This window comes from Engystomops pustulosus, chromosome 2, assembly GCF_040894005.1.
Source record: "Engystomops pustulosus chromosome 2, aEngPut4.maternal, whole genome shotgun sequence".
In the NCBI taxonomy this organism is placed as follows: domain Eukaryota; kingdom Metazoa; phylum Chordata; class Amphibia; order Anura; family Leptodactylidae; genus Engystomops; species Engystomops pustulosus.
Genome location: NC_092412.1, coordinates 81,894,183 through 81,907,967, shown reverse-complemented (window position 1 = coordinate 81,907,967; position 13,785 = coordinate 81,894,183). Strand labels below are relative to the sequence as shown.

The following is a 13,785-nucleotide window of genomic DNA, read 5'->3' as shown; positions in this document are numbered from 1 at the left end:
GCTATGTATGTGGATGAGGAGGGGAGTCTTAATTTTTCCTTTCTGCCTTGTCCTACCTCAGATAGGAAGACCGCAGAGCCCTGACGACTATGTTTAAGCCTTTCCAGCATAAATATGCATACAGAGATGCTTGCTGATCACTGAATAGGATCAAACATTGGACTCTTAAGTCTTAATATCAGATATTTCCCTAAAGAAGGAAAAATAAAAACAGAGATATAATACAGAGATTAATTGTAAATTAAGCCTTAGAATCAGATGGAGTGATATTGCCTCCACTAATAGGGCTAAACGATGATCTGTGAACTGCAATACAGCAGAGTAGGGTGAAGGATAGTGCAAAATAGAGGATATGGTTCTATATAAGTGGTTAAGAGTGTGGGGCAGGAAGTGGAAGTGTAATTAGCTTTATCTCCCAGACTGGTGCAATGAACAACCACCCAATCACCTCTGTGGGTTACATATCGGGTTAGCTATGCTTTTTTTTTCTTTTCTTATTCTCTCACATATCACAGATTGTCTTATTGATTTTGCCATGGAAAAGAAATTTAGGTATCCATTTGTCACATGCACACTGTATAAGGCTACCAGCACACATATTCGCTTGGTCCCTGGAATTGGACACACTGTGTACCATAGTGCTGAATGTGGTATTTGTCATTTCACTATTCGTTAGGAACACCAGAAATATAGTATTAAATCCATGTGTAAAGCCACATGCACAGACACATATGCCCTCCGTGCCCTAGCCGGGCGGGCATACATCCGGCACCATGGAGAGGAGGAGGGGTGACCCTTCCCCTCTCCTTAGAGATCCATGGCATAGGGGCCATAACATGAGGAAAGATAGGAAATGTGCTATCTTTTTCCTGTGTACAGAGCTGTACAGCATATCGCTCTGTGCAGCCATTGCAGTATATGGGGGGCATATGTACGGACACAAGCTTGTGGCCATACATACGTCCCCCATTTGTGAGCATGGGGTCTAACAGAAACACAAAAACAGCTATATCCCTCCAAGATGTAGTGTATGCCTCTGCTCTGTGGGTACTTTATAGGTCACATTTATGAAGCAGTCTGAACATTTACACACTGGTTGCACATGTCTTTATGAAGTGTCTGCGCTAGTATTGCTTCATGGCTGCATTGCGCCCATATACTTATTTATCTAGATATGTAATGTTTGATCATAATATTTTAAAAAATCTTCCATCCAAACTGGTTAAAAGAGACATCAACATCCCATGTAGTGTTGCATCCTACTGAACGTCCTTACGTAAATTTATATAACAACAAGGTCATGTCATGAATAGCAATATTTTGTTCCATGTAAATATTGTAGCAATTGTGTTGCTAGTATTAGAAATGGGTCTATGATGGCTATATTGATATAAATGCCAGATGCTTGTAACATTGTAGCAGCATTTGTAATTATTAATTTGAGATTAATATTCTAACATATAAACTGACCTTGTGCACAGGCTAGGGTGAAAATGCATGTGTGATTGCATTGCAAAAAACACTTTTTAGTTCCTTCTGCTTGTTTACATTGCTCATCTGTTGGATTTTAAATGCATAAGGCTTAACAAAAGAGCAGCATAGCTGTGCATGTTTTCTGCACTGAAACATCAGCTACATCTGCAAAGCATGCAAATCCTGTGCACACATCCCCTTTCTGTATATATGTGATCAGCTGTGCCTGTGCTTCCTCCATCTCCCTCCCCTCCTCCCTCCCACGCCTCCAGTGTGCGATTCTACATAAAAACACAGACCCTGCCAGCTCCCTCAATCAGAATCCCAGGAAGAAGAGAAAGGAAAACAAGGCAATATGCTCAAAGCGACTGTTTCTTCTTGCAGCTTTTGCACCTAACCTGCAGAGAGGGACACTAAATGCACTGAGCTCTATAGCTGACTGCTGGAGCACCTCAAGTACTTAGTTTTCTCCTGCTTCGGTTTGCATTTTCTCTCCCTTGAATTCCTTTTTCCTGGAAAGAGACTGAGATTACCAAGACCTTTATCTTCCTTTAGCCTTTATGGCTTTACCGGACAGTGCACGTGGATTACCAAATGGAGGAGGTGGAGGTGGTGGCTGCACAGGGGGCAAACCCTTGGATCCTTTGTTTCCAGAAATAGTGGAACTAAATGTTGGGGGACAGGTATATGTGACTAGACACACAACACTTGTGTCAGTTCCAGAATCATTACTCTGGCGTATGTTTTCCCAACAGAAACCTGGAGAGTTGGCTCGGGACAGTAAGGGACGCTTTTTCTTGGACAGAGATGGTTTCCTGTTTCGATATATTTTGGATTATCTGCGAGACCTGCAGCTTGTTTTGCCAGATTACTTTCCTGAGAGAAGTCGTCTTCAAAGAGAAGCAGAGCATTTTCAGCTGCCTGAACTAGTGAAGCGTCTTAGTCCATTGCGTATTAGTAAGGACAGCTCTATTGGAGGTGAAGAACCACCTCTGCTTCTCACCCCGGCAGCCACTCAAGATTCTGACCTAGACACTGCAGTCATTCCTGCCTCATCTTCTCCTGCAGCTGGGGTGCCCTCCCCAACGTTAGATCCATATCGTTTCAATGCCTCCTCTTCATGCAGCCCTGCCTCAGTTCCTAGACTTACTCCTTCTCAGTCCCTTGAAGGCAGAAGATCTGGATACATAACAGTTGGCTATCGAGGCTCATATACTATAGGCCGTGAAGCACAAGCTGATGCCAAATTTCGAAGAGTTGCCCGTATTACTGTTTGTGGAAAAACATCCCTGGCTAAAGAAGTTTTTGGAGAAACCTTAAATGAAAGTAGAGATCCTGATAGACCCCCAGAGAGGTACACTTCCAGGTATTATCTCAAGTTTAACTTTCTGGAGCAAGCTTTTGACAAGTTATCTGAATCTGGTTTTCACATGGTGGCATGTAGTTCCACTGGAACATGTGCATTTGCCAGCAATGACCAGAGTGAGGACAAAGTGTGGACCAGCTACACCGAATATGTCTTCTGCAGAGACTGAAAACTTTTGAGTAAATTCCAAGATGCACAGAAAAAAAAAATCAGCTGAGCTCACTTTATCACTTCTATTATATCTACCCTCTGCAAGCTACCAAGAAAGACTCTAACCAAACAAAAGAAGTGGAACTGAGGCCTCCAAACATTTCCAAAAATTACTGATACAGACAAATTTTTTTAGCTGAAGATTTGTGCATTACTAGTTTTTGATAGGTGTATTGAAGTATTCCAAGAACATTGATACATATGCCTGAGATCAGTTGTCTACTTGTATCAGAGAGGCAGGACGAACCTAAAGAAGCATCTTATTTAACTGTTTAGTGCTGGAATTTGTCAGTACACTGTAAGATCTTTCAGGTTAGGAAGGTGAGGGGCACAAAATAACATGACTGCTTAATATTTTTCAAAGGGGGGAGGTAGGGGAAAGATGGGAACTTGAGCAAATGTGTAAGTATGAACACCTTATTAAAAAATGGCCCTCTGTATTGAATTTATTTATACTTGTGTAGTAAAAGGGAATACAGAAATAACCTCCCATTGCAGTCAGTGAATAGAAATTTGTCATTTTCTTATCATCTTAATGAAGTAGCGATAGAATTTCTTTTATGACATTTATTAATCCAGCAACTTTTTCTTTCCACTTTATTCATGAACTCTTCTGTCTCCATTATAAAGTACAATAGGGATTAGAATTGTAATAGATACGTCTATAAAGGGCAGGATGTAACATTATTGTCATTATGCTTTCCATGTTTTATAAGGCCATAGTAAAATCTCATGGAAATGAGCTGTATTTTTGTAAGTCAACAATAGGCTTGTTAATGTTACACTTGTTGTGTTGCTGGCAATGAGTTCAGTATGTTCTAGCTTTGTGATTCATCACCTTCAAAAGTTAATTAAAATCATCAAAGGGCTTATTTACAGAGTACGCTGTTGTACTATCTAAGTAAACAGCGAGGCTGTGAGATATATTTTTCAAAGGGCCTATGCCCTTATCTGATGTGAAACGCGTTGTGCACTTTATTTGTTCCATTTACGTATATAGTAATGTGCATAAAGCCAATTAACATGGACAAAGCCACTATACAGAGCAGGAGATTGCTGGGTTTGCCACTTTTGTATCCTGGTTTACTAGGTTGGAAAATAATAAATCACTGTTCTAATTGGCATTTAGCTTTGAATTCATTTGGGTGGGTTTATTAGGTAATAATGTGAAAGTGAATAGATTTGAGTGCATATTAGTGAAGATGTTGCTGTGGTTTCATTGCACACAGACACACACATGTACACTTTTAGGCAGTGGAGTAGAGATGATTTATAATCCTTTTACTGCAGCAGCTCTTCATACGCATTCAGCTTGACTTGATATGCTCTCTGATTCCCTGTCTACAGAAGCATATGGTATAATAATCAACTATTTTAAAAAGTGCATATCTACTTATTTATTACATGTAGGCGTCAGATAACAATGGCTTTACCAAAGATTTTGCTCATATTGATTTAATGATTTAACTATTTTTTTTGGCAATAATATAAAATAGATGACACAACCAACAATAAGCATATCCCTTTTTTCCATCAGCTAAACCGTATAAATGTGTCACTTTTGCATTATGTATTATGCTGGCCCAGTGTGGTCATGTGATTTCTGTTAATGCATTAACACGCTACATATAGACTTTTTTTTCTTTTGAATGATGAAAAATTCAAAGAAGCAATAAAATGATTTACATTTTGCAGCCATTTTATAATTTGGAAGTTCGAATATTTGTTTAAAGATTAAAAAAAAATCTGGTTATGTATAATCTCAGTTTTTTTTTAAATATTTTTCAATTATAACAAGTACAACAGATTTTTTTTGGAACAAAGAAAGTAAAGTAGGGTATTGGTAGGACCACCAATGTTGTGTAAAACAATACTTAGGAGAATGATGGGAATTACAGTGGTAGGAAGGCAATAGGATAACACCCAAATGAGTCAATTTATACTAGGCCCACCAAATATTTCTTAACACTTATCTGCGGAGGTGGACAGTGAAGTGATTATGGGATACAATGTAAGGAGTATTTTAAAATATTTATGCTGAGTAATTGTCACTTTATGAACTAGAAATTTTATTTCTAAATTAGCCCCAAAAGAAATTGCCACGTGGGTCTTCAGTATTTTTGTTTTTTTGTTTTAATCATGCCTGTTTGTGCAATTTATCTGGAAGGCAAATTATTGTAAGCCAAATCATATCTTATTATTTGTGGTACACGAGAACATCACTAGGTGCCATATTGACTCCCCCTATGTTGAGACATTTCTCCTATCTACAAAACAACACCACTGGTGCTAATGGTGGCCATACACCTCCAGTACCTGTCCACTGAACATTAATCCATCTGACAGCTATTTCTCCCAAACCCAGCACCGGGCCAATGCATGCTTCACAGGCCAAGTGTGCATGTTTTCTCAATGATGAAGAGAAGTGTAAGTCACTGTCCAACATGCCCAGGGCCAATACATCACCATACATAATTTGTCTGGAAAAAGTTGGGATACTCATCAGATGGTTGACCGGCCCTGGTAGGTTTGAATGATTTTATTAATCTGTCTGATAGGGAAAACCACTCAGATATCAGAAATATTACAACTGTTGGAAATAAATGATGTATTTCTTTTGCACAGTCTACTTGTAAGACTGGCCTCAACCAATTCTATCCGTAGCCATAACCATTTTGTAGAATTGCGTAAATAGTACACTGATAAGACATTTCTCTGTACATTGCTGTGTCACCACATTAAAAGCTTCATTCTCTGTATTGCTTCTTAGGCATTAAAGAGTGGAATAACCTGTATGTAAATACATAAAGTCTTTGTACGTATATAGTAAAAAAACATTTTACAGGAATCATTTAGTTTTTTATCATATATTAGTACTCTAAAGTAACATAACTAGCTTAAAGGACTTGCACTATATATATACATGGAACATAGATATATGATATATCTAATTTTCTTCTCATATATAGACTGAAACGTTATACACAATCTTGGAAGGTATAAAGTAATAAAAATATCCTACTTATTCTTTATGTGTATACCAATAAATGTCGCTTTTCCTATAGCACAAGGAGATGTCTTAGCTATAAACTGTGGGGTTCTAGTATGTTTTACAATTCGGCCTAATACAATATGTCAATGCTGACTATTTTGTCCTCTCGCTAATTTTAATAAAGTTCCAATGTTTAGTAAATTCTGTTATTTCTTGCTTTATTGGAGGATTGTCAATTTTTGGCAGCCCCATTTTTTTACCATGAATCTTTTGATGAGTTTGTTGTGTGTCCAGAAGCCCATGTTAACAAATTACTTAGACTGCACCTTAAAAAAAGTATCTCTCGATTCAACTATATACTAAATTCATGTTCCTTTAACAGTAGACAAAACACAAGTAAATAGGCTCTACATGTAGTGTGCACCATGCCTCATGTAACGTAGCCTCACATAGGGTGCATGCTGGGTTATATACCATAGATCGGTGATGGCGAACCTATGACACGTAGTCATTTTCGCTGACACGCAGGGACATTGCAGGGATGGACTGGTCGTGCCTGTCGGTGGCCGCTCACCGTGATCTGCGGGTGGGCGGGTGCTCGGTGATACATCGCTGCTCCTGGTCACCCATCCTGCTCTGCGGAGGCCGCGCACTGATGTTAGAGCGTGGAGACAGAGCAGCCCCGGCGACCTGTGCTGTTCCTGCGCGGGAACTTCTGCACACAAGGAGTAACGGAGGCCCAAGGTGTCGTTGGAGCCTGTGTAAGTTAATTTATTGAGTTCTCTACCGGGCTGGGCTGTGATGTGATGTACACTGTTTTGGGGGGCACTTCTCAGGACACAAATGTCCTTAAAACTAGTTAAAACACTGCTTTTTTGTTATTTGTTGGGGGGAGGGGGATCTCAATTGAGGAATTGAGCACTGCCAGTCCTGTCTCTGACTAAGGGCGTTAGAGGGGGTTAATGTCCACTGCTTTGGGAGGGGGGGGTCAAATTGTGCCGGTTATACGTTCATTTAGCCTAAAATTTACATATTTCATATAGATACAAATAGAAAACCCACCATACAATTTGTTCTATAATTTCTCCCAAGTACTTGTTTTATGGGCGCACAGCGAGGTGCAGAAGGGAAGGAATGCCTCGCAGCTGCCAGGATTTTATTTTCTTCATTGAACCATTTTGCACGCTATAAAATTTTAGCTTTTTCGTTATTGGGGCCATGTGGCCATTTTTTTGCGGGATGAGATGCTTTTTCCAGTGTTACCATTTTGGGGTTTGTATCTCCTATTGTTGAAAATGTAGGAACTTTTTTTTAGGGCAGGAGTAGAAAAGCATCAGTTATGTACGTTTACTAAGCAGTTAAATAATTATACATATTTGTTATTTAAACTCTAAATATCACAAAATTAGTTTTTTTTTCTAAAGGTGACACACCACCCGAGTTATGCTCGGTTTTTTGGCGAATTTTGACACGCCAAGCTCAAAAGGTTGCCCATCACTGCCATAGATGCTGGTTGCAGTTTTTTGCTGCTCTTTTGTATCTATGGCTCATTCGGTGAAGCTGTAATGTTGAAACTTTGAAGAAGCTGCTCTGTGTGTGATGGGGGATGTGCTGAAAGTTGTTAGAAGTAGGTCAGACAGCACAGAGAACTCGTACGGTAAGGCTTCCCTGGAGATCGAGCAGGATTTTATCTTTCTGGGGTAGTTTACACTTTAAGCATGCAGAAATTGTACTTGCAAGCTTTTTTTTAGGTAAACTTCAACAGTTATGAAATAACTTCTATTTAGACAAAACACTATTCAGTGCAAACTGCCTGCACAGGTATGTCCGCGCCACATTTGTGTCACACACGACCCTTTTGTGGCACAGCTCCACTAGTCTTCAGATTTAACATGCAAAGTCTGACAGAATTGTGTTGCACGCTCCATGTTAAAGGTGCACCATAAAAAAAAAGTGGTGCACTCTGTCGGATCAGTGCAGGGAGCGCCAGATTCACGAAGAATGGGCGCCACAATTCCTGAATCTGGTGCCCTCTGCACTACACAGGCAAACTGCATTTAGTGTGCCCCAATGTTTTCAATCTAAGAATGAAATTTCCTTTAATATTTTCCTGGATAGGCCCTTTAGCGGAAATTAGTTATTATGTCTGACAGGAAAAACCCCTAATGCACCACAATATGTACCCACATTTGGATAGAGCAGTGGTCAGGTCATCGATCACTGTAGTACAGTCAGCTAAAGGGCTCACCTTTCAATAGTAGTTTCATACCCATTGAGTAGCTGATACATTCTTAAAGGGGTTGACCACTTTCTGCAATTAATTCATATTGTCTGTGTATTGAAAAATGTTACAACTTTTAAAATACGTTCTGTATCAATCCCTCACTGCTTGCTGTCATTCATCAGGATGCTTCACTGTTTACTGCCTTTGGAATGAAACCGATCCCTGGTCATGTGATGTCACACAGGTACACAGATCATTATATCACACAACTATGATAACTCCATGTGACTCGGAGCAAAGCACCTGTGTGACATCACATGACCATGGACAAATTTCTATCCAAAGGAACAGCGGCGTAACTAGGAGTGGGAGGGCCCCATAGCAGGCTTCTGCATGGCCTCCCTTCCAACTTAAAAATTATACATAGTTTTATGCTCACACATGCAAGTTACAATCACACATTTATACACTTATACAAACACACAGCATATATACACAAATAAAGTACATGCAGACGCCATACACTGTACACACATTCAACATATACACATCACAGATGCAGCATACAGGCGGTCCCCTACTTAAGGACACCCAACATACAGACAACCCATAGTTACACACAGACCCCTCTGACCTCTGGTGAAGCTTTCTGAATGTTTTATTATAGTCCCAGATTGCAATAATCAGCCGTAAAGTGTCTGTAATTAAGTTTTATTCATAATCCTTGGTCCCATTACAGCAAAAAACTCCAATTGTCACTGGGGTCAAACATTTTTTTGTCTGGATCTACAATTATAAAATATACAGTTTCGACTTACATACAAATTCAACTTAAGAACAAACCTCCGGATCCTATCTTGTATGTAACCCGGGGACTGCCTGCATATACATCACATATATGTTATATACATTATGCAGTACAATGTGCACCATAATATGGATATAATGATGCACATCCTCCACTCTTTAGTGTGTCAGGTCGGATGCTGGGGCCCCCTGACACTGTGGGCCCCATAGCGGCTGCTAGGCCTGCTACCACTGTAGTTACGCCCCTGCAAAGGAAGTAAACAGCGAAGCTTTCTATAGAATGACAGCAAGCAGAGATCTAGAAAATTTAAGAGGAATTGATACAGAAATGAGAGAACTGTATACCTTTTCATTACACAAAAATATAAACTATTTGCTTAAATGGGATAACCCTCTTTTACTCCTTTAGGGCATTGTATTGTTGTGTGAAACATCAGCAAAAAGCTTTAACTGTTAGAGGACCATAAGAAAACCCCCATAGAGGTCTGTGGCTCATTACATATAATGTGGTTTAAACTGTAGAATAGTTTACATAACTGTTGTTCCCGTTTTCTTTGCAATGTTTTCAAAAGAGGTAGTACATAAACATTGAAATGATACATATTTAAAGGAACATGGCACTATAACTATAAGAATACACATAATAAGGAAAACTATAGTGTAATTATGATAATTCCCATATATACATATATAATCCTATTTCAACACTTACTACTAATATGTATAAACACCATAATTTTTATTTTTAGTAATACCTCATGACTTAGATACAGTTATTCTTCATCTTACCCACTTCCCTCTCCCCCAGGGTGTGTTTGACACATGCCTGAACTTCTGATCCTGGTAAGGCATAGCAAAATATCCAACTTGCTATATAATTAGTGCACTAGAGTCCTTTTCAGTGCTATATTTAACAGATTCAACAGGACAATGCAGATACTTCATAAATATGTTTGGTCCCATTGTCTTATTTTGTAATTTTTGTATAATTTATGCCTGAAAAGTATGTAATCACATGGAGAAAAAGTCTGCAGTTCAGTTCTGTACTCTGGTTCACATATCTGGTTTAATATAATTAAATATGTTTGTTTTTTGTTGGAGATGCCAAGGCTAGTGCAGAGGTTTCTTATCTCTGAAATGTCAGCGGAGAGGTCTAATAGTCTTTCCATGATGGTGTGGTTATTTAGCTGTAAATGTTATGTCTAGAAGAAATATTAACTGCAAGAAAAGTGCAGATCTTGATCAGATTGCTCAATGAGCAAATAATACACATAAATACAATACCACTTTGATGTAATATTAGTTAATATTAGTTGACTATTTCGCTCATTTCATTTCATCACTGTCGTAAAATCGGCCGTAGTGGCTGCTAAGGGGCCTGCGATGGACGGCGGAACAAAAATGCATTAATGCAGTTCTCCCGGCAGAACTGCAGCCACGCAGTAACAGGGACCCACTGTCCGCCCACCTGCCCACATGCCTCTCAGCACACTTGCCCACTTGCCCAACCCATCGCCCACAACACACCTGCCCATCAGCCCACTGGTACAGCCTCCCATTGAGCCGCTCTCCTGCACGCAAAAGTCTCTCGCAGATCTGCTCACCTGCCTGCACAGCACAACAACCCTCAGGACACAGATCGTGATGAGAACATGTGCAGTCACTGCTTTCCCCAGCAGGGCCTAGCCTCCTGGAATATAAGACTCCGGGAGGCTAAGGGACCTTTGATGATGTCATGGTCACATGACCTGCCGGGGAAAGCAGTGAACACACAGAGAGAGCTGCATCGGTGAGGTGAGGGGGGAGACATGACAGGGGCTAGGGAAGGGGGAGAACATGGGGGGCTGTGTGGGCATATTACTTATTGGGGGGCTGTGAGGACACATTACTTACTGGGGGGCTGTGTGGGCACATTACTTACTGGGGGGCTGTGTGGGGGACATTACTTACTGGGGGGCCGTGTGGGCACATTACTTACTGGGGGGCTGTGTGAGGACATTACTTACTGGGGGGCTGTGTGGGCACATTACTTACTGGGGGGCTGTGTGAGGACATTACTTACTGGGGGGCTGTGTGAGGACATTACTTACTGGGGGCTGTGTGAGGACATTACTTACTGGGGGGCTGTGTGGACACATTACTTACTGGGGGCTGTGTGGGCACATTACTTACTGGGGGCTGTGTGGACACATTACTTACTGGGGGGCTGTGTGAGGACATTACTTACTGGGGGGCTGTGTGGGCACATTACTTAGTGGGGGCTGTATGGGGGATCTTATTTGCATTTCCAGTAATACACATGTGATCGGTAACGAGCTCCTGATTTTGTTTAAATACAAGTCAAATGTGTGAGCGCAGCCTTTCAGTATTTGGGGAGATTGTTAGGGGCAGCAGCAGGATAACACTGTCAGGGAACAAAGATGTAGGGACAATGAGGAACATAAGATGTGGTGATGCTGGAGCCTAATAAAGTCACCTGCAGTCACTGGATGTAGCACGTAGGGATTTCTCCTGTGTTTCTGTAGCTATATATAACCTCAGAATAGTTGTTATTGGCACAACCACATGTGAGGGTGTAATTTACAGGAGGGGGCATTACTGTAAGAACGCTACACATGCATTGGGGCCTGTGCCCCAGATCTTTTACAACTCTAGCAACACCTCTGGTATACAGGAAACGGGAAGGGGGGAGCCGAGGCTGTGTATATAGGGGGGAAGCTGAGACAGTTTATAGGGGGGAAACTGAGACAGTATATAGGGGGGGAAACTGAGACTGTATACAGGGGGGAGCTGAGACTGTATACAGGGGGGGAGCTGAGACTGTATACGGGTGGTGGGGGAGCTGAGACTGTATCCAGGGGGGGTGCTGAGGCCGAGTACACAGGGGGTAGAGGAGAGGCTGTGTACACAGGGGGGTAGAGGAGAGGCTGCGTACACACGGGGGTAGAGGAGAGGCTGTGTACACAGGGGGGTAGAGGAGAGACTGTGTAAACAGGGGGGTAGAGGAGAGGCTGTGTACACAGGGGGGTAGAGGAGAGGCTGTGTACACAGGGGGGTAGAGGAGAGGCTGTGTACACAGGGGGGTAGAGGAGAGGCTGTGTGCACAGGGTGTAGAGGAGAGACTGTGTATACAGGGGGGTAGAGGAGAGGCTGTGTACACAGGGGGGTAGAGGAGAGACTGTGTAAACAGGGGGGTAGAGGAGAGGCTGTGTACACAGGGGGGTAGAGGAGAGACTGTGTACACAGGGGGGTAGAGGAGAGGCTGTGTACACAGGAGGGTAGAGGAGAGACTGTGTAAACAGGGGGGTAGAGGAGAGACTGTGTAAACAGGGGGTAGAGGAGAGACTGTGTAAACAGGGGGGTAGAGGAGAGGCTGTGTACACAGGGGGGTAGAGGAGAGACTGTGTACACAGGGGGGTAGAGGAGAGACTGTGTACACAGGGGGGTAGAGGAGAGACTGTGTGCACAGGGTGTAGAGGAGAGACTGTGTATACAGGGGGGTAGAGGAGAGGCTGTGTACACAGGGGGGTAGAGGAGAGACTGTGTAAACAGGGGGGTAGAGGAGATGCTGTGTACACAGGGGGTAGAGGAGAGACTGTGTACACAGGGGGGTAGAGGAGAGGCTGTGTGCACAGGGTGTAGAGGAGAGACTGTGTATACAGGGTGGGGAGTGGCTGTTCATTATTGGGGAGGCTAAATTAGGGCACCTAATTGAATTGCTCTATATTCTGTAATTTGGGTGACTAAAGGATTTTTTATGTTGGGAATAGTTTGTTCAGTCATGTTGTGAGAATAATATATATTGGAATCACAATCCATTATACTGTGAGTGATATTTTTAGGGGCACCATGGGGAGTTGTGCTGCATGGAGTGGAAGACATTTTTTTGTGAATTCAGCAGAGGAAAACCAAGGCCGGGAGAAAGCGTAAAGAAGTACCCTTCCGGATGGAGTAGATGGTCACCTGTAAGGTACTAGAGGTCACTAATATCTGTGACTCATGACTGACTACTAGTGTGTAAGGTAGCATCACCGGGGGCACGCCCGAGCACGCGTGCGGGGGTGGGGGGGGCTGGGACGGTTTAGGGCAGCATTTTCAAGTTTCGCCTCAGGCAGTAAAAAGGCTAGAATCTGCCCTGCCGCCGCCTAACTGTCAGCGACAATTAGGAGGCAGGAGTGCAGGACTTCATACTAGAGCTCCCCCTTCCTCCACAACTGGATCTTTAGTAACAGAAAGCCTGAATAAAAGTGTTTATAGAAGGATGGTGGCTCTAATCTCATGGAAATCTATAGGTACTGTGTGTGGTTTGTGTGGGGTTCAACAGTTTCCCTTTAATAATATATCTCATAAATATAAAACAATTTTTAATTAATGGGGTCAATAATGCATTAACTATATAGGCAGGGGCGACACGGTGATAAGCATCATGCTACACAAGTAACACAACAACACATTGTCACTGCATCAATAATTTGTTAATGTAATCTTGGTCAAAGGTCTCAATCTGCAATTATACAAGTTAGACAAATATTTCTGGTTGCAAGACTTGTCTGAGACTTACAGTTGTGCAACACATTTACACCATGAAATTCTTTAGTGGTGTCCACAATTATGACAATAACGGTAAAATAATGGGAAGTTACACTAATGTCGGTCATTGTAAATGTAGCAGAATGTTTGAATATTAGAGTTTGTTAGGCTGCATGCACACTA

General features: G+C 41.8%; 1 protein-coding gene across 1 annotated transcript; it reads left to right on the top strand.

The window, feature by feature from the left end:
- The first annotated feature begins 1,773 nt into the window (after positions 1–1,773).
- KCTD12 (potassium channel tetramerization domain containing 12) lies at positions 1,774–6,242 on the top strand. The gene has a single exon (XM_072135365.1). The coding sequence runs from the start codon at positions 2,034–2,036 to the stop codon at positions 3,006–3,008; it is 975 nt and encodes a 324-aa protein (XP_071991466.1). The 5' UTR covers positions 1,774–2,033; the 3' UTR covers positions 3,009–6,242.
- Positions 6,243–13,785: the final 7,543 nt, after the last annotated feature.